Source organism: Populus trichocarpa, chromosome 13, assembly GCF_000002775.5.
Source record: "Populus trichocarpa isolate Nisqually-1 chromosome 13, P.trichocarpa_v4.1, whole genome shotgun sequence".
NCBI classification, from domain to species: Eukaryota; Viridiplantae; Streptophyta; class Magnoliopsida; order Malpighiales; family Salicaceae; genus Populus; species Populus trichocarpa.
The window spans coordinates 15,321,621-15,342,621 of NC_037297.2; the positions used below are offsets into that span (position 1 = coordinate 15,321,621).

At 36.1% G+C, this 21,001-nt stretch overlaps 1 protein-coding gene, 1 long non-coding RNA gene and 1 pseudogene across 7 annotated transcripts; 1 reads left to right on the forward strand and 2 right to left on the reverse strand.

Moving 5' to 3' along the window:
• Positions 1 to 862: 862 nt before the first annotated feature.
• Positions 863 to 5,328, reverse strand: LOC18104693 (ubiquitin-conjugating enzyme E2-17 kDa-like; annotated as a pseudogene).
• A 1,637-nt stretch (positions 5,329 to 6,965) lies between these two features.
• On the reverse strand, positions 6,966 to 12,034 carry LOC7464742 (probable inactive receptor kinase At5g58300). Of its 6 annotated transcripts, none has more exons than XM_052446569.1 (4): positions 11,663 to 12,034; positions 10,981 to 11,144; positions 8,368 to 9,706; positions 6,966 to 7,886 (listed from the first exon to the last, which is right to left on the reverse strand). In XM_052446569.1, the coding sequence occupies exons 3-4, from the start codon at positions 9,644 to 9,646 to the stop codon at positions 7,258 to 7,260; spliced, it is 1,908 nt and encodes a 635-aa protein (XP_052302529.1). In that variant the 5' UTR covers positions 9,647 to 9,706; positions 10,981 to 11,144; positions 11,663 to 12,034; the 3' UTR covers positions 6,966 to 7,257. The 6 variants fall into 6 exon arrangements, with proteins under 6 accessions (XP_052302529.1, XP_024439649.1, XP_024439648.1 ...); XM_024583881.2 differs by lacking the exon at positions 11,663 to 12,034 and adding an exon at positions 11,590 to 11,607; XM_024583880.2 differs by lacking the exon at positions 11,663 to 12,034 and adding an exon at positions 11,226 to 11,568.
• Positions 12,035 to 15,911: 3,877 nt separating this feature from the next.
• On the forward strand, positions 15,912 to 17,083 carry LOC18104695 (uncharacterized). Its single transcript, XR_002977205.2, has 2 exons — positions 15,912 to 16,229; positions 16,345 to 17,083. It is a non-coding gene; the product is annotated as an uncharacterized LOC18104695 (long non-coding RNA).
• The last annotated feature ends 3,918 nt before the right edge of the window (positions 17,084 to 21,001 follow it).

Below are 21,001 nucleotides of genomic sequence, written 5' to 3' on the forward strand. Positions count from 1 at the left end.
AGTAGACAGCATGCATGTGTGGAGCAATCATGTAATATTATGCATTAGAGGTTGCAGCAGGGAGGCCCTCATTGCTTGTTGACAGGTGATAATTAAGGCGATGCCTTTTCCTCGTAAACAGTATACCTTAGGTTTCCAACAACGTCAAATGATTTGGGGGATTCCATTATCTCATGCCCTACCTCCTACATGTAATAAGAACACGCACCTCACAAATTAATGTCATTGAATTGTGAAGTCAAGAACAGTATCATAGCTTAAATTCGAAGAACATGCTTGCCACCTAGCCTGGTGCTGTCACAACGAGATGACAAGATTCCGTTAAGCTTTAATCCTACCGTGGTTAACCCATCGCAATCACGTTTCCATTTCTTTTTTTCTCAAACAAATAATTTGTATTCCATTTGTTAAACAAGCCAATATCTAGATAAGCTACCAGTCTAATCCTACTACACACACACACACACACTTGGATTGTGCTATGTATTATCCTTGACTATGATCAACACCAAACAAGCAGAGATATCAAGGAACCGTGTCAAGGCATTTTCAACGGTGGCCTCGAGTCCACATCACAGTTTAGTTGCGTTTTTTCACGAGAAGGGATCCCTTTGAGTTCACCATCTTGTAATTCTCCGGGGCATCTCTCTCCTTTCAAGTTAATCAATTAATTTACCAAAATTTGTTGGCGCATGGAAAAAGAAATATGGCTAGTACGAACCAGAACCAGAACCAGAACCAGAACCAAAACTAGGGTTACCATTCTTTGCAGAGCATGACGATATTGGTTGTGAAACATATCACATTGAAGCACGACATACTGGGTCAATGGCTTCGATAGTCATAGATGTGCGCACAGTAATTAGATCCATAAAACGGCAAATTATGAGGACATTAATGCTTTAATGAAGGTTATGCCTATATCTGTCCAAATTGCTAAAAGCACAAGTATACCAGGACCAGCACTTCTAGCATTCAACAGCAAATGAGAGTATTTAAATAACAAATAAACAAGCTGACAATTCTAACAACAGGGCAATATTACATCACGTTCCCTTCCCCCTTCTACGCTTTCAAATAGTAGATATTCACAGACCTAGCAGACCAGTTTCTTCCCAGCTCCGAGTCTGCAGTAAAAACAGCAGAAAGAAAAACAGACATTTGAAGTTGGAACACATCATCCTTCCACCTAACAAATAAGTGAACCATAGGATAGCAAATTCTTTCTAAACAGATTCCTCTGCTTCAACCCATCGCATACTTCTGAGTACAGCTACGGGCAGTTGCCTCGTACTAAGCTCTGTCTGTCCTGTACACGTGAGCAATTTCAGGCACAAGTGGATCATCAGGATTTGGGTCGGTCAACAGAGAGCATATGGACAACAACACCTGCATTTGAAAAAAAAAAAAAAAAACCAGACAGCTGTTATTAAACACTCCCCCACCAATAAAAAATTGATGCCGACGAAAACAATAACAGAAAAAAGATTGCAAATATAAGCAACACGAATCATTATATAAAAACCCTAATTTGAAATTGTATTGCTATACAATTCTATGTAAGTAGTCTTTTTAAATACAAATTAAACAACCTTATTTATAATTGTCCTAGGACTAAAATAAATAAGAAAAATATGATTTCCAATCAAAATAGAATGAAAATAACTAAGGAGACAAATATATTCCCCTAAAAACCCCTTACATCAGTCTCTTCATATTGGAAAGAACTCGTTCTCGAGGCACGCAGATGTCTAATCAAGATCTATCAACCTCTTTTCTTTCTTCGCTTCAAGTGCATACTAATTTTTGATGTTAACTTCAATCCCTTCAAGTTAAATTTTGCATGAGAAACATCGACTGATAAATGATTTCTCTTCAACTAACTTCTAGAGTAATGAACAACAAACCTCAAACTTGTTTTCTCAGCATATGTTGTAGTCTTACAATCCTTGAACAAATCTACATTTGTGATAATAATAAACTTTTAATCAAATCAACAATTTTTTTTTTGTTTAACACCTTCCATGTTGTATTTACACTTAACCTCTAACATACCAACGAGGACACTATTGATGATAGCATCACTGTTATTGTTTATGCTATCATTATCAAAATAAACATTATAAATTGATCAAGGATACCAATCCATATTTATCTCATCATAAATGGGCTCATCAAAATCTCCATGATACTCATCCCAATAAAAAAACTATCTTATTTGCTCATGCTTCTAAAATGAGTTAATTAACTATAGATTTGTGATCACTCTCTTCAAGATCTTCTAGTTTTTTCTTCTTCATCTTTGTTAATTGACAGGATAATTATTCAACTTACCTTTGAAACTTTACCACCGCCAGTCAACAAGTTGTTTTTATAATTTTTCTTTGCATGTCTTCTATCACAGGTTCATGAACGTTTCTTTCCTGAGAGAAAACCTCCTCATCCCATCCTATCATGTCCTGTTTTGCGATCTTTTCCAGCAATAGTTATTCAACTTATAACCGACCACCAGGAATAGTTGAGCTTTGATATCAATTGATATAGAGTTTTGATACCAACTCATGCAGACAGAATCAACATAATAAATATAGCAAGCACAAACAACATAAAATTCTGCCGAATAAAGTCACCACACAAAGCCCAACTGCTGGGGTTCAGGCATAAATTATCCTACATAACCAACAGTAAATTGCATCAGAGAAACAATTCATGAAGAATCTTCCTCTCCAATCCTATTCTTTGTTACATTATATTTTCTTACAAGGAATCAATATTTGCCACCAAAGTCTTACAATTATTCTTCACCTTGGTTTCAAGACAAGGAAATGGGAGCTGAACAAATACCTATTCAGAAAAGTAGGAAAGTAACAGATCACCGTATCCACATCAATCAATAACAAGTTCACACCGGTGAGTGTTAGAGAAACCGATGTACACCACAATATTCAAAGTCTATATCTCAAATTCGTGAAGGCCTAATAAAAATGCTAGTATAATTCACAATTAACATACTCCATAGATATCAGAAAGCAGAAGCTAAAGTTGTCAGTGCATGAAATTAGCAGCACCATGATATTCACTCTAATCACCAAAGGGAGAATGAACATTGAAAATAGGGGAAGATCTGCTCGTTATATTGTTCAGATGCAGTCCAAGACATTATCAATTGCATTCTTTAATACGTATAAGAAAATGGCTAGCAGGCCTTCCAAGACCTTATCATTAATGGTTACTACCATATTCTTTTCTGTTCATAACCAATGGTCACCATAAGTTCCTTCATATTGATAGCACAAACTCTTGCATAAATGTGGAACCTTCAGGACCTCACAATAGTGTTCCATCCACCCTCACCTCACTGTTACACACCTTAAATCCTAAACTAGGTACAAGTTCTGTTTAAATTCACATTTGTGTAATTGTGCATATTATGTTTGTACTTTCAGCATAAATCGAAGAGTCAGATGGTCATTACCAATGGATAACAATGAACAAGGTATTTTGGTGTCTCGGCTATCATTCTAAACATTTGATCTATGCACATGGAACACAAAACAAGTACACAGATTAAGAAGAGTTTCAACATCAGCAAATGGCTGAATAGATAAGTCAAAAGGGAAATGGTCATATCAAACCTTGGAAATGGTTAGTGCTGGGTTCTACTGCTCTTTAAGAATATCCAGACATATGCTTCCATCGCTGTTAATGTTTGGGTGGAAGACTTATGTCCTCAATGCAACCTGAGGCATATAATCCAGATAGTCTAATCAACTTCTACAAAACACAAGCTATTGACGATACAATACATGAACTCACTGTACAAATCAAGTTAAGCAAGCCTTTGGTCCAAACTAAATGGGATTAGCTACATGTTATTTCTTCTATTCTATCATGATTGAACAAAACTTTTTATTAGTTTTTGTGATTCTAGTTAAGTGGATATAACATTGTTATCCAATGTATCATTGGTCTAAAATATCTCAATTAATACCTAACAACCAATAAATGTAGAACATGAAAGCACAACACTTCTACTCATCTAAATAATGCCTACATTGATTCAAATTCCAACAATAATGCCACCTTATAATATTTAAGGCTTGTGTAATTGATATTTGATAGCAACTCTATTTCATGCAATCTCTGAGTGTTATTGAGCTGCTCTCCAATATAATAGCTCTTTAGGGCTTGAAGTTCAGCACAATATATAAAGCTTGGCTATAGCATCCAGGATTATAAGAACTATCTAGAAAGCCCTTCCCACTTCTGTGCTGCCCTCTGATCTTATTCAGATTAGTAGCTACATCTCTTATATAACTTTTTCTAAATTTCAACTAAACACAAAAACTTACAGCCAATTGTTTGCATTTAGAAAGCACATAACATTACCAGACATTAATGCCCACCACAAGCACTGATATGAACTTTCACAGTATCATTTCCATTAATACCTTTCATTTTACTTTTTGAAACCTACATCTAATGCAGGAGCAAATTTCAACCCTTCAACAAATATCAGCAAGAAATAGTTTTCCAGAGTTTTAATGAAGGCACGAGAAAACAATATTTCTCTTTCCTTCTCTTGGTGACAAGGAAACCCAAAACTTGTTATATAGATACTTAACTCTCAAGGGTCCTTCTTACACAAAAAATAAAAACATAACAAGCAAAAAGAAAAAAAAAAAGAGGCACAGAAAAAATGATATACCTTGGGGGGTTTAAAAGGATAATCAGGAGGGAAATGAATAGAAACTAAAAAGATACCTCCTGCATATGGGCTATCAGCAGGTCCCATAATTGTTGCTTGCCAATGGAACATGTCCTCATCTACTGGACCTAAAATTCCAACCATTTATAAAGTCAAAAAACAAGTGAACGGGCCAAAAAGATCGAGACTTTTCCCTCTAATTCTACAAGTATATACAAAATCAGCTCTCAAGTGCAAAAGGGTCAGCAAATAATTTAATAATAAAGAGAAAATAGCTTTAAAGATGATATTCTTTTTAAGGGAAAAGAGAAAAGAATAGGAAGCATACCAGCACTGCAAGAGGTAGGTGGATCTTTCTGCAAGTCCTTGAGCTCTTTCAAGATGCCCATAGAATCAGAAGCCAAAAATCAAATTTTGACTGACTGAACCACCGACTAACATCAAAATAAGGAAACAAAGACAATCCAGATGAGCAAAAGAGCAGCTCTATAAGTAAATACAAAAAAAGAGTGAAGTAGTAATTACCCAAGAGAAGATTTTTGGAATCTAAGGACAGCGGAGGGGAAAGATTTTACCTTTGGGCTTTTTGTTTTTTCGGTTCAGACTGCGTTTTCTGATTTTTTTTTTAAATTAATTTTTTAATTGTTTTAATGGGTTAATTTTAAAAATAATTTTTTGAAAATAAAATAATATTATAAAAAATTATTTCTTTACTTTAAATGAATTTTTTTTTATTTTTAAATTGTGCAATTATTAAAAATATTATTTTAATATATTTTATAAAAATATAATTTAAAAAAATAATAATTATCACATTATCAATTAAACTTAAAAAAAATTAAAGGTATATAAATAAATACACCCAATGTCACAAGCAGAGGCAATGACTAACTTTTTAAAGGCACGTACTCTCAGCCTACACAGAATCTCTAGATACACAGTCTATTTTTTGAGGCACCCTCTAACACAAATTCTGCCCAGTTTTGCAGCAAACCATAAAAAACCAAATTTTTGCGTCAAGTTTTTTCACGAATTCATCAGAAACACCAAGAGAAAGCACGATGATAGCAAGCGCAAGTACTCCCAGGATCATCCATGCACAACATACAAACCATCTTAAACTGTGCTTTCTTCTCTCCTTTTGTTCAGATACCTACTCATAAGGGATATATATCAGAGAAAGAAAAACGACACGTGAACCAGCTCTGTGGGTTCTTACAGTTCATATACGAAGAAAACTGGGAAGGAGGAGGGTGCAAGGTGGAACTGATGATCCATAACTGCTCACATCAGAATTAGCCATTCCTAGGGATGCTCCTCCTCCTCCTCCTCCGTCTAAAAGAGCAATGCCCGTTCCATGGGTAGGATTTTATGTTTTTTTTTTTTTTTTTAAATTACACGGATGATGTGTCGCCAATATGCGCAAATGATGTGTCGCCAATATGCTATCCTTTTCTTTGACTTGAGTTGTTTCTGGTTGCCAGAAAATCAATGTTAATTAAGAGCTTTTCCTCTCCGCAATTTTTTTCCGGCAACTCTTTCTCCCCCCTCTCTCTAGATCTAGGGATTGAAAAACAAAACAAATGAAGTTTGAGAGCAAAACAAAAATCTAAAACTAGAATTGACCAAATTCAAAATAAAATAAAAATTGAGGGACTAAAGTATAACTTTACATGCCTTTGGAATGGTAAAAGCTATGAAACCTTGTTAATATCAATATCAATTTCAGTTTCTATTCTTTTTATTTTGTTTTTGACAACAACTTAAAATTCTCTCATGTAAAATTGATATGAAACAATCTCTAACACCGTGGTAATGATATTCAAAAGAGAATAAAAAAAATCTAGCACAGCAAAAAAGGAACTTGTTAGGAAGAAATTGAAAGAAAATAAAGTTAAATAACCAAAATGAATCAAAAACAAATTGACAGACCGGGGACGTATTGTTGCAATGGTGAACAATGATATGATATGAACAGAGATTTCTGGAAATCATTACAGCACAAATCCAGGTTGTAATCTGCTGCCTTTGATATATTATTGACTAAAATTAGAATCGCATGTCATACATATATGGTGCTGATAATCTCAGGCAGTCAAAAACTGATCTTATCATGCTTTGGCTCAGAGCGAATCATGATTTCCAAGGGCAGACCAGAAGAGAACCCTCGTAAATGTCATTTTTCCTGAAGATGGATAAGAATCTAAGATGCTGCTGTAATGACAAGAAACAGGCAGTACCCTCAACAGCAAAGGCAGAAAAAAATGGAGTGTTCTTGATTCAAGTCTCATCAATTCATTCACAAATTTTGAATGAAGTTTTACAACAAATCAAGAGGTTTCCAGCTAATCAGACTTAAAAATTAAAAATCAAAGCACTGCTACATATCTGAAAAAAGAAGAAAAAAAATTGAGACAAATTCACACTCTATGATGCTGCACTGCACATACACATAAGCTTGAATAAATGCTCGAGAAACCTTACAAGGCAGGTGCTCATAGCACTTTTTGAATCTTGATCTTAAAATCAAGCAGCAACAATTTCGTCAATCATGGAGTATGCACATTTGAGTCCTTGGACTTGTTCCCTTCAGAAGATGGCCGGTTCTCTGAGTCAGATTGCCGGATTTCTTCAATCATTCGAACAACTTCTTCCATGTTAGGTCGCATGTCTGGCACCTTTGCTACACAGGTCATCCCAATTTGCAACATCTGCACCATTTCTTCTTCAATGTTTTGGTATCTCATCAGTTCAACATCGAAAACCTCAGCTGTCCACTCCTCCCTTACAACTGATTGGACCCATCTTGGGAGATCAACCATGTCATCACGCCTTGGTGATTGGATTGGAGCTTTCCCAGTCAGCATCTCGAGAAGGATGACACCAAAGCTGTAGACATCTGATTTATGAGAGTGCTTACTGGTTTCAATCACCTCAGGAGCACGATAACCAGCACTCCGAGATGAAGAAGCAGGGACGTTCATAAGAGGTGTCAGGCCAAAATCAGAGATGCAACCATCATGATCTTGGCTGAGGAGGACATTTGACGACTTGATATTTCCATGAGTAAACTTTGGACCGCCAGCAGAATGAAGGTGGGAAATTCCCCGTGCAGTACCAAGGGCAATCTTAACCCTAGAGTCCCAATCTAGTGGAGTTCTGCCAGCTCCCCTGTTTGCTGTTGTCAAATTTGAATAGAGTTTAGGATATTAGTAAAGCAGCGGTTTTAAATTCCATGCCAAAGTGTCAAAGACGATGAATGCCATGGAAGATGATCTCCTAAAACTAATTGTTTAGTCCTTGTATGTGTGTGCGTGGCAAGAATCATCTCTCCTAGGAAACGTGGACTACTTGTCTAAGCACATTGATCGATAAATGCAAGGAAATACATAGTGCTATTCTTTGGCATGGTACAAGATTACCGTGCTAATCCTCCATGTAGGATATCAGGAAATGGTTTTTATTTTCCCAAAGCAGATGAGAAAAACTGAGGAAAGTAAATTTGGTAAACGTCAGTGGCAATGTCAAAAAGTTTCACAGTATTATCAGCATTCTGGTCATACTAGTGTTCTTGTAGTGTAAAATAAAAATAACTGAAAGCATCCTTCATCAGTTTCTAAAGCAACCTCTAAGCATCATTAATAGAGCTGAAGACGTACCATGCAAAAGCGTGGATAAGCTGCCACCTGGGATATAGTCATACACTAGAAGCCTCTCATCCTTTGAGTAATAATAAGCACGAAGTGGCACAACATTTGGGTGCTGCCCAACTCTCCCCGCAATCTCCATCTGCTGCTCAAAGTCTCTCTTTCCCACCACCACTTCTTTCAACCTTTTCACCACCACTGTGGTTGATTCCTCCAAGACAGCCTTATATGCTGTACCATAACTACCCTTTCCTAAAACTTCAGCTGAAGCTCTTAATAAATCCTCGAGATCGAAATTGTAAGAGCAGCCTTCAAAGAATACCAGCTTGTTTTTCTCAGATTCTTGCACCCCACTTCCAAAATCCTCTTTGGGCTTCTCACCCCTACCACTGCTAACTGCTTTCCCTTTCAACACACCAGGGCCTTCATTATCTTTTTTCTTCAAACAGCAGCAAAAGACGATTAAAACGACAAGAAACAGCACAGCAGACCCTCCCACGGCAATGGCAATGATTGCTCCCATTGTCAGTTTCAATTTTGAGCTTCGCTTATGTGAAGTTGCTGGTGGGGGGGTGTAAGCAGGGGATGGAGGAGGAGGAAGGACTATGGAGCAAGGATTAAGAGGTGGTCCACATAAGAGAGAGTTTCCAATGAAGGATGAATTAGGGAACTTTTGAAGAGACACTGGAATTGATCCATTAAGATGGTTGTAGCTTAAATTCAAATGCTTGATCCTAGTGTGGTTGAGATCAGGTATGGGTCCAGAAAGTGCGTTATTTTGGAGGCTTAATCCGGTAAGTTGTGTTAAATTTGCTATTGTTTGGGGAATGTTGCCTGTGAAAGAATTGAATGAGAGATCCAGTACATTGAGCTTCAAGGAAAAGGAGGTTGGAACACCACCAGAAAAGTTATTATGTTGGAGAAAGAGGTTCTGGAGTGATGGAAGAGAGGTAACATCAGAAGGAAGGTCACCTTCAAGGACATTGGATCGGAGGCTGAGAGTATTGAGGGCATCTAGTTTACCAAGGGTGTTTGGTGGGACATGACCCAAAAGTCCTACTCCAGGGAGTCGAAGTTCAACCACACGAGTGTCATTCGAATTGCAAGTGACACCTACCCAAGACTTGCAGACCAATGAAGCAGGGTTCCAGTTGAGCTTCCTTGAATGGGGTACAACAGCAGCAAAGTCAAGAAGAGCTTGCTTATCTGACTTCAGGTCAGAAATAGCAAAGGGAAAAATGATGGTTAGGATGATGAATAAATGAATAACTGAAGCCCGGAAGAACTTCATGGGGGAGTTGATTTGGACTTGCTATATGAAAATGTATGCCCTTCAGGTATTGCTGTTCCTCTGTTTCAGCACAGAAACGAAAAATCAACATTAGACAGCCAGCACATAAGGCAATTCATGAAAAGAACATATGGATCTCTGTTACAAGCTAATTATAGCAAAAAAGATGAACATTCTCATTTCTGAAATGCACTAGTCACGGCATAGCAATTTCTCATATAAAGAGCATTTCAACTCGCTATGTGTCTATCAAATGAGATCTACTTGAGCTGTTGGTAAGCTTAAATTTTGAAAGTGAAAAGTTTTTTAGTTTTCCAATGCATAAACAATAATGATTACTGCAGTCTTCTCTGCGAAGCACCCAAAACAGCGGCAAGTGTGTCCGGTACTTCAACAATTAAGAGATTTAAAGATCTATAATTAAAAAGCTATCGACTGATCATTCTCTCAACTTTCCTTCCCAGAAAAGTTAAGAAATATTTCTCTACTCCTCCTTACTTTTATCCAGTATCTTAAGAAACGTTAAAAACAATTAGAAAAGGTAATTATTATCCAAAAGCAAGAGGCAAAAGAATATCACAAAACGAATAAAGCAAGCAAAAGAACAATACTCTTCCATTACATTCCAGGGCTCCCCAAATGATATGCTTATTCTTTATAGTGATGGCGAAAGGGCATAGAGAGATTCAACACCCAAAGGAAAAAATAAAAAAAACAAAAAGGTGAGAAATAAAAGATCATTTGCTCATCAAAGAGCACCAAATAAAGCAAATTACACTCGCATTAATTAAAGAAAACAAAATAACAAAGAATCCAAAGACGACCACGTATGGTTCTATACCGGATATAACCCAGCAAGATCCTACATCACAAGCATTTGGAAGGATGAACCTATTCAAATTCTGCTTTAAGGACACAACAAAAGTGCAACAGCTGCTCAAGTTGAAGAGATAAAGAAGACATGGAGAAACCTGAAAGTGTGCTAAGCTTTACCAGAAAAGGGGAAATTAAGCAATTTAAAGTAATGTCAGCTAGAGTTGTTGAACAACTAAAGGTACATTCTTTGCACTGAAAAGAAAGGAAAACAAGTCGAAACTAGCCAAGCCTAAAAAGTAACCGAAGTAACACAAACATTACAACAAACTCACTTGAAAATCCAAGAAATCGAACTTTCTTATGAGAATCAACAAACAATATTCATATTGAAACAGATCTAGAAGCTTAAAAAGATGCCCAAAATGTACAACAGTAGATAATGCAGGTAAACTTTGAGACTTTGAAGAGCTTAATTAATGAAATAGAAGACTAATGAATTACAGGGTAAGTTTGTGAACCTGGGAAAAAGAAGAAGCATGCATCAAATAATGCCTTGATAGTTGAACCCAGTAGCTGCCACTGCTACAGCTCCCTCTCTCCCTCTCTATACATGGAGGAATTATAACTGAAATCTCCAAAGAACCAACCAGCCGAAAAAACTCATTTCCAGAACATCAAGAATCTGCAAAGAGAGAAGCTTTAGATCCAGTTTGAATGTTGTAATTAGCTGAAATGGGTAATCTTTGGACAATGAGCTACCGACATAGGAATTCACAAGCTTCGAGGATTTGCTTCCACCCCCAACTAATAGTAGAGCATTCTTAGGCCAAGATTAGCAGAGCGTTTAAGAGGGTAGAAGCAGCAGCTTTAAGCTTCGAGTTTACTCAAGACAAAATAAACAAAAGTGAGAGTATAGAACCAGTATTTGTTTTGTTGAAGAGTGGAAAACAAGGCAAATTTTTGGTTTTTGAATAAAATGGGCAAAAGCGAAAGATTAGAAGAAGCAAAGAGAATCAAAAAGCGAGAAACTTTGGTCTGTGTAACAGTAAAAAGAGAGAGAAGAGAAAGTGGAAGTGAGAGAGTGTGAATTTGACTTATTAAGGACAATTACAGAATCAACCTCATACCATAAACTAATCAACTCCAAAGAAGGCTACTTTACTGTACAGATTCAGATAGCTAATGTGATGGTCATCTCACCAACTGTCTACTCTTCTCTAACTTGATACTCACAACTCTGCCACTGTAGGCTGCATGCATAGTACATACAGTCTTTGGAAGGATGCCTGCCCACATGGATAGAAGTCACAAGTGCAAGCCTGGAGGCAAAGCCTTCCTCTTTCTTTTCTATTTTCCTGGACTCTAACTGCCCTTCTCTCCTTTACACAAGAAATAATAAAAAATAGTCGGTGAGGTGTGGCCTGTGGGGACTACTTACTGTACCATCGGCTACACAGGAAAGTCATGGGCCTTGCCTTGCCTCTCATACTTGACACTGTTCTAATTCATACATTAGAATGCTTTAATATATCGTGTACCTACACTATCAATTTATCAGTTTCTTTCCCTCACTCCTCTGTTGTCTATAATATACCTTGCAACTTCCAGAGAGTTTCGGGTTTTAAAAGGGTTGCATCTTTCAATTCAAAGTGAATGTCATGAGTTGCATGTTGAAACCTAATGAAAAAAGTTTTACTACAAGTATTGCACGGACCAAACTTATTAGTCTTCGTACAGATAATGACTTCACGGCAGCAATGTCCCACATTTCTAATTCTTTCAGGTTCCTTCCTTGCTCCCCCCCACCCCCATTTTTCTCTATAATTCAATGAAACAATAATGACTCCTCTCAAGTGCTATTCCACGAACTATTTGAAGCCAGACAGAAGAAAAATGACTGTGATCTGCTGCCCTGGACTTGAGGTTATCTTATCACCACACATACCTTACCCGGCATTTCTCATTCACTCTCAGCTTGAATGGAAGGGAGGGGGCAAATAGTAGTTGGCTATCCACTCCAAACCCCACACAAGTAAATGAGAAAGGGTGTTTATTGGTGACGCGCTGATGGGCTCATGATGGATAGATTAAGAAGGCATTAAATTAATATTCTTGGCGTTGGCGACCTTAATCCTAAACGATCCTTAAATACTGTAGTCATACAATGTATAGCGCTCCCTTCAGTTTCTGCATTTTCTTTGTGGGAATGGGTGGGCAAGTCAAAAGGTACAATTTTTCTAGCCAGGACCTTGCGTGATGAATTCATTCGTGCCATCAATGGGTTGAGGACACACCACTTAACAGCTAGCTTCAATGCAGAATTCTCACAACAAATTAAGGCAAGGCAATTTATTAAGTTCACATTATTGAGCTGAAATATGAACAGTACTAAGCATTAATTGAAGAGCATAGTTAGAAACTATCGGTTATATAGATGGACAGTCCTCGGAGAAACTACAACAGTAGGGTTTGGAAAGGTGAAGTAAATATAGACCATCGCTTCCTTTTTTATAAAGCGCAACCACCTCCACCAAATCAATTTTATTGCTCTTTTTTTCTCTCCATGTACACATGCAGCTGCAGATCCTGTACGTGCAAGGAATATATATAAAAGTGTGCAGAATCATGACGAAAGAGGATTGTCTTTGCTTTGAAATCTGGTCAATGAGATGTCTGGAGGTGATAATTGATGAAAGTGACGGATTTTTTGGAATCATGTTTTTCCCTTGCTACCTTCAGAAAATTGTAAACCTGCTGCTGCATCACTTGTATATCTTAAATGTTCCGGTGAAGCTTACTCTCTAACCACTCCCTAGCTAGATCTCCCATCTAAAAGAATTCACGGATGGAAACTTCCAACCCTAATTATGATGTCTAAACTCTCATAAAAAAGCTCATGATTGCAACTGTGGGACTCTGTTAATTTGGTATGAGAAAAGATAATGGCTTCTCCCAAATCAATAATTCACGGCTAACTAGAGTGAGAATACAAGATTCACAAATCACATCTCTAGCTATTCTCTCTTGTCCACACACACAAGAATGTTATATATATATATATATATATATATATATATATATATATATATATATATAAAGCAAGAGGATTACAGACAATGGTGTTCTTATATATTAACCATTTACATTAACTAGCTCTAGTGGGTTGTAAGCTTATACGATAAAAAAATCTCGGGAAGAATTATTCTCTCAGCTTGCCAGAGATGTAGTGGAAGCTTTGTTGCCTGATTTTTGTTTTCGATAAATTAATTCACAACGTACATATAAAATGGGATTAATTTGGAAGCTTTGAAAATAAGTCATAAGTTTGGAGGAGGAGTGGGGACTGGGAAACCTGATTACTTTATGATCACGTAATTACCACATCAATTAGAACATCTTATTAAAGAAAATACTAATTAAGAGTTGATAGCCAGATCATTATGCATGTATATATATATAGGTAGGTAGGACTATATATATATATATTCCATGATCACATAAATCTGACTGAGCTCATAATTGATTGCATTGGCCGGCTCTCTGCTGTTCATCATCTTTTGGTGTGGTTACTGCACATAAAGGCAGCTAAAAACAACTTGAGAGGGCCGTGTTTCTTTTGAAAAGATGTCTTGTTATCCTTTCTTCCCTTTATTAATAGAAGCTCCATTGTCCTTGTGCGAGGATTTTGTTAATTTATAGTTTGAGATTGTGTGTCCACAAATTAGGTAGGGTAGGACCTTATATTTTGAGGATCGATGCTTTCTTCATTATCCGTTGTTCTAATGTAAAGTATGATAAAAAAAAAAAAAAACAAATCATCAGAGGTTCATAAAGGATATATCGATATATCCATCAACTAATATATGTGTGTTCTTCCACAGTTCCCCCTCCCCCTACTGAAATGGCTTCCTTGATGAAAATGTAAGCGTGAATAACATTTTGAGGTCCATGTAATGAAGCCTTAATTAATAAGAAGGTGAAATAGAGTAGCATATTAAGCATAAGCTGTACATGTTATTAATTAGCCGTAAACAATTAAAAATGGGAAAACAAATTAAGGTGTAAGAGAGGAAAAATAAGACTAGAAAATACAAAAACAAGGCAAGTGACAAAGATTACAACCATTGTCCTAGCAAAAGTGATTCTTCTCTTATTTATGGCTAGAGCTGGTTTAAGATTGTAGTAAATATTATTTTTTAAAATATTTTTTATGTTTAAAATATATTAAAATAATATATATTTTTTTATTTTAAAATTTATTTTTGATATTATTACTTCAAAACAATAAAATTATTAATTTGAAGTTATAAAAAAACTTCAAAGATTTTCAAAATAACCACAATGCCAATCATAGCCTAATTTAATGTGATTTGTCTCTGAGTGCTCCTAAGAATCTTTCTTTCTAGATCCCAATTAAGTCCCCATTGTCCATATTCATCTTTGATAATAACATTTCTCCCACTTATATATTTTTGTCACAACCGAATCTTGAATTATTAAGGCAACATCCTAGGATCACGGGCACCCCACAAGCTGACATGGTGATGTTTCATAATTTTCTAGACTCGCTTTCTGTTCTTCTTGTGTATTTCCTTAGACCGCCGGAATCAATGAACGCTTTCTGGGGGATAACAAAGACATGGAAAGACAAACAGAGCAGCTGCACAGATTAAACATTATCTGATAGTTAATTCAAATATTAGAGTGACTGGATCATAACGTAGCATGCAATGGGAGTTGGATTTATAGGTTCAATCGGACATCCGGATCAAATAGTTGAAAAATCTGTGTGGCAATTCCTGCAGGGCAACTTGCTTGGCAAGGTCGTTAACAGGGGCTGGGCTAATTAGTCAACAAACTTTGCCAAGATTCCATTTATGCGTGATCAAAGGAAACAAATTTGGCTTAATGTCGCCAACACGTACGACCAATCTGATGCTCGTTTGTGCTTCTAGCTCACGTTGTCGTCGTCGATTTACTGGCTGATATTCCTGTAACCTTTACCGAAGTTGTTGTGTCACAGATTATGGATTCCAGCTTCTTACAGAATAGTTGCAATATTCTGTGGTAAATTGGCAAAAGAAAATTAGTCAACGCCATCTATCTATTCTGAAACTAAAGAGGAAAAACCAAATAACAACAGAGAATTCCATTATTATTCTTGTGAGCTTACTTCCATGTCCATATCTCTCGCTCATTATATTAGTGAATTAAGTAGATTTTGATTCCAGCGTAAAAGGTGCACAAAAAATAAAGGGATTTTAAACCGTGTGTCCTTAGTGTTGCGTTTCACTGTTGTTTCGAGATGGAAAAGATAAAGATAAAGAAGACAAATGAACTTGTCACAAGCTCACTCTAAAACTCCCTTTAATTAAACACATTTTTGCTCTTTTTTTTTTGTATCTATCATGGAACACTACTAATTGTTTTTTGAGAATTTACCCTTACTGTTAATTGTAGAGATGTTAAAATATTTAGTTACTTGAAAGATGAAAACTAACCTTTAATTGAACTAGATTAAAGATGAAAATTTCAATATGATTTTACTAGTGACAGAGGGAAAATTAGAGCATATATCTTGATCTCCTGCCCACCTCTTTGATTGGTATCGAAGACATGGAGATGTTGTTGTATTCGATACATCAGATAGGATAAATTTTAATTTTAATGATATGCCTTTTAGTATTTTCGTAGGAGTGGATAAAAATGGAAGGACTATGCACTTCTGCGCAATGAAATAACAAGAGCATTTCAGTAGTTGATGAAGGTAATTTCTTTCTTTCTTTTTTTTACTTTTTCTTCTCATTTTACAATTTTCATTTTTTAAATAAATTTTGATGTTACTCATGAAGAATTCTTACTTATTCAAAACTAATTTGCAGGCTTCTGCCTCTTCATTCGCCTCTAGTTGTCGACTTAATGCTGCTGCAAATCCTCCTCCTGCGAGGACTTCTTCTACCGACTTTGCTGCTGCAATTCCTTCTGCCGTGACTTTGCTGGAAGTTTCTGCTTGCTTCTGTCGTGCCTTTTCTGCTCTATTGTAGACATTTCTTATTATACTATCTTGGTTCTCATCAAAGACATTGAACAAACATTGTTGCTGCTCTATTGATAATTTCTTGATGCAACATTGTATGGAGCCACAGAGTCAAGAGCATGTTGTCTTTTGGAATAGTGAATTTTTTTTAGTCCTTCGCAAATATTGTTTTAAAATTCATTCTATGTATTTTCCATTACACCATAACTTTCAGGAGAAATTGTTTCGTCCGGTGAAGAAGTTCATGACAAAAACCACTGGTGCTTTTGTTGGAAGTCCTCCAAAGTCAAAGACAAAAGAACGTCCCTTGCAATAGAGAAAGGAAGGTGGAAAAGAGTTGAGAAAACAAACAAGGACGTGGAGGTTATGCAAGCATGCTGGTCACAACATCACCACTTGTCCAGGGAAGGAGAATGTTAAAAGAGAGTGCTGGGATCCCAAAGAAAGCTAATAAGAGGAAGACAAATGATTTAGGACATGAAGTCTTGGATCCTGTTTTTTCTTCCTTGTAAAAAACCAACTACTGCATCTTAATAAATGCATGAGACATTTTAGGTGACCGAATTGTCATCAGATGGGTCAGGTAATTGAAGGGAATTCAGGTCTTCTGTCAAGTCGTTCATAATGGCACAGGGGTTCAGCGTATCTGTCCAGCTAGTTGCTAGCCACTGTGACCTCCTTTAACATTCATGTCAAATCTGTCCATTTTCAGAATCTAGCTGTGGGATAGAAATATAAACCAGAAAAACTAATCATGTTGAAGAATAGTCAAGTTTCAATCTTAATTTTACGGGTCAATTATAAGCCCTACTTGGGATTCCATTCCACAGTTGATAACCAGCAGGCAGCGTCTAAAATTTATGTTTCATGAAGTCTTTATCCTTTCAAGAATCTTGGGAGGAGAAGAATCCCATCAGGATTAACTGAATTGTCTAAAAGCTCCAGTTTGATCATCAGTGATAGCATGTTGTTGAAGTAAATAAAATCATCAAGAATAAGAGCATTATGCAGCTTATATTTAACAGCCTGAGTAATCCACCCAGTCAAATCTTGTCCAAGCATTCAATCATGGAGTGAATTCTCTTGTTAATTTCCATCCAAACATTATAGATAGTAGAGCGCGGAGCAAGCCTTAGCATAACTGACAAGAAGGAACTTTTCTGCAAATTCTGTTTGGCCCATTGGAACCCTGCACTCCAAGAACTAACCCTTCAATTAATACAACTTCTCTGAGATATAGAATTCCAAAAATCTCGCACAAAGGGACATCCATTGAAAAGATGGTCTCTGTCTTCAGCAGCATTGTTGCCCAGAACGCGCGCATTCTGTATCAGTACTTGTAACATCAATAAGTTGACAAATACAGATGTGCAAACTGCGAATTAGACTTTTTCTGTCGTGCAGTCAACAATTTAACTACTAGGAAATCGAAATGGGAAAAATGAGATAAGCAGATCTCTTAGAGCATCATCTTTTATAGTCAATTTGCTTGCATGAAAGTTCAATGACACTGGCCTAACATCTTAAAACTCAAGCCGACGAATGAAAACCATCAGCAGCCCAGCTGATCATGAACCAAACCATCAAGAAAAACTTGGACAAAATCAAATATTGTGAAATGTTATTTGATCAGGCTCAGCAACTTGTATTTCTACTTACACCAGAATCTCAAGGCATATCTCTTTGTTATGTTACCAAAAAGAAAAAAAGCAAGAAAGGAGGGGTTTGCTTTTATATGTCAAACAAAACTAAATTCTGGACTAAGCACTGCCATTGGAAATTGCATGTGTGCTTGGTAATATGCTGCAGGTGCTTTTTATTATATTTTTGGCATCTTCATGTATCAGTATTTGCTTAATTCTTTTCAGTTCAAAAGCATTTTCAAGCGCTGTACGAAACGGGGAAGGCATCCCATCCAACCATTTAATGAATTGGCCTACTTAAGGATCCCACACACGTTCAATTAATCCAATAGTTGATCATATTATTTATTTCACATGTCAAATTTGCAACAAAATAAGTGGCTTATTTCCAACTAAACTGGTGTAGCCGGGCTAGTTGATGGTTCCAAGCACTTTCATGTAGCCGGGCTAGTTGAGGGTTCTATGTTTTTATAGGTAAGGGGGACAAAGTTAGGTTGTAGAAGAGATATGATCGTGTTAAACCAATATAATATTAATAAGAGGTTATAATTTTTAATTTTAACTATTAAATTGAGCTTAAATTTTAATAAAAAAATTTCTTAAGACTCAGTTCTATATAAGACATGACTTGCTGTAACTAATCGAGCCCTAAATTAAAGACTCATAGATTAGGTCTTAAAGATGTTTGATTCAGTTTTGTTGTGCAATGTCATGGTGACCCTTCCCGTGCGAGGGTCTATAAGGTCTTTTTGGTTGGTTAGAGAGTATCACTTAGTTTTACGGCTATTAGGAACCTTAACCGATTTTTTTAGAGATATTAGGCAAGTGACTAATTATATAAAAACACTCCTAGTATGTCTTACTTAAGGTAAGCTACATTATAATTTTTTTCAATTGTTTACTATGGTTTAATGATGTCTATTTCTATTTGTAAGACCCAGACTTTTGGCCCAAACCCAAGCCCAAGTCAGCCCAAACCCAACCTAAGTTAACCTAGGTATATAAGGAAAAGTTGCAAGAGAATTACTGTTCTCTCTTCTAACTCTTGTGGCCGCCGTGACCCTCTCCTCATCAAACCAAGGATTTCAGTTTATGATTTTGAGTTTTTGGTTCAAGAAAGGTGGAAGTAGCAAGTAAGTGATTCTCTTTCATATTACTTTCAATTATAGTTTGTTTATGGAATGATTAAAGAGGAGATTAGGGTTTATAAGGATTGGAAGTTTATATTGTTAAGATTGATTTATGATTATTAAGGGTTTAATGTTAGGTGATTAATTAGTATGTTGTTGAAAATAAGGATTTATGAGTTGATTTGTTTAAATTAATTTTTATGGGTTAAGAAATTCATTTTCACCTTGCTGTAAAATCTGGACAGAATGGTCTTGAGGTTGAAGATGACCAAATTATATTTTGGTCCTTGATTTATGAAAATTTCAGTTTAGTCCCTAAACTTTGAAAAAATTACAATTTGACCCCTAAATGTATTTTGAGATTCTGGACAGTGTTATTATGAGATTAATGATGATGAATCTCAGTTTGATAATTGATTTGGAATATTTTTAGTTTGGTCCCTTAATTTTGGGAATTTACATTTTAGTCCCTAAACTTTAAAAAAATTACAGTTTGGTCCCTATGTCGTTCTGGACAGAATTGAGGATGTTTTATGGGTGAAATTTCAGTATGGTTATGTATTTATAGTTTGGTCCAGTTTTGGTAAAATTACGTTTTGGTCCCTGTTTTGGATAATTGTTGTTTTAGTCCCTAAACCTAGGAGACTAAACCTGGTTTTCTTTTATGCATTGGAATATTTTATTTGTGTTGTTTTGAGTTGCTTTTGAGTATATTTCATATATTTATTGTAGGTTCCCCTAACGATCTTTAATAGGTTTTTCGGGTCTTTCATCTGATATTCATTTTAATCTATATTCTTCCGGGTGAGTGGGATAATCTTTAATATGCATATAATATAAATAAATATGTATATTGATTATACGATGAGTACAACTAGAATTTCTTGAATACTTATATATTTTGCTTTATTTTCCGAGTACTCATTTATTCTTGAATTTGCACTCGCAATCTGTCGAACTAAATTCTATTTGATATGATATTCGTTCTTTGATGATTCTGTGAATATCTATTATGCTTTGATATATGACTTGTCAGTAACTCCATGCTAACGGAGAGTAGTTAGCCTATGTGCACATAATATTTTGTATACCTAGCTGGTGAGAGAGGCATCAGCCTGTGGCGACTGATCATCCCACAGTGGTCACCTTCGGGTGTCATCTGATCTCTGACATGTATTCCACTACGTTATGATAATATGTTTAGTATGTATATGCATATGTATATCAAGATAAATCATCTTGCAAACTATTAATATCTAAAAATATCTAAAATGTATATTAAATATTATTCCCTCACTGAGTTGGTTGAACTCACCCCCCATTCTTAATATTATTTCAGGTTCTTAGTTTCTGATAGCATGTGAACTTTGTTGAGTGTTCCTGCTTCTTCAGTTTTGGGTCGGTATGCCTTGCTTATTTTTCGAGGCTTTCCTTTTAGTTTTGATTCGATGTCTTAGACGCTCCACTATTACCTTATTTTAATTAAGTTTGGATTTGACAATGTAATGAGTATTATGAATTATTGTTTTTGTTTTAATTACTGATGAAGAGTTTTAAACTATCTTTTGGTTTCATCAGTTTTGAATAATATAATATTTTTGAAGATTATGAAATGCTGCGTATTTTTGAATAAATTGTTCTTTTGATATGTTCGTTTTGAGGCTTAGCGTAGGTGGGGTGTCCTTTCGACACTGCTCCTGCGTTGCCGGTCATGGACCCGGGATTCGGG

Excerpts from the sequence above, each read along its gene's own strand:
- LOC7464742 (XM_052446569.1), bottom strand. The coding sequence starts at position 9,646 with ATGAAGTTCTTCCGGGCTTCAGTTATTCATTTATTCATCATCCTAACC. Across the intron at positions 7,887-8,367 it reads CTTATCCACGCTTTTGCATG|CAAACAGGGGAGCTGGCAGA; the intron begins GTACGTCTTCAG and ends ATTTGACAACAG.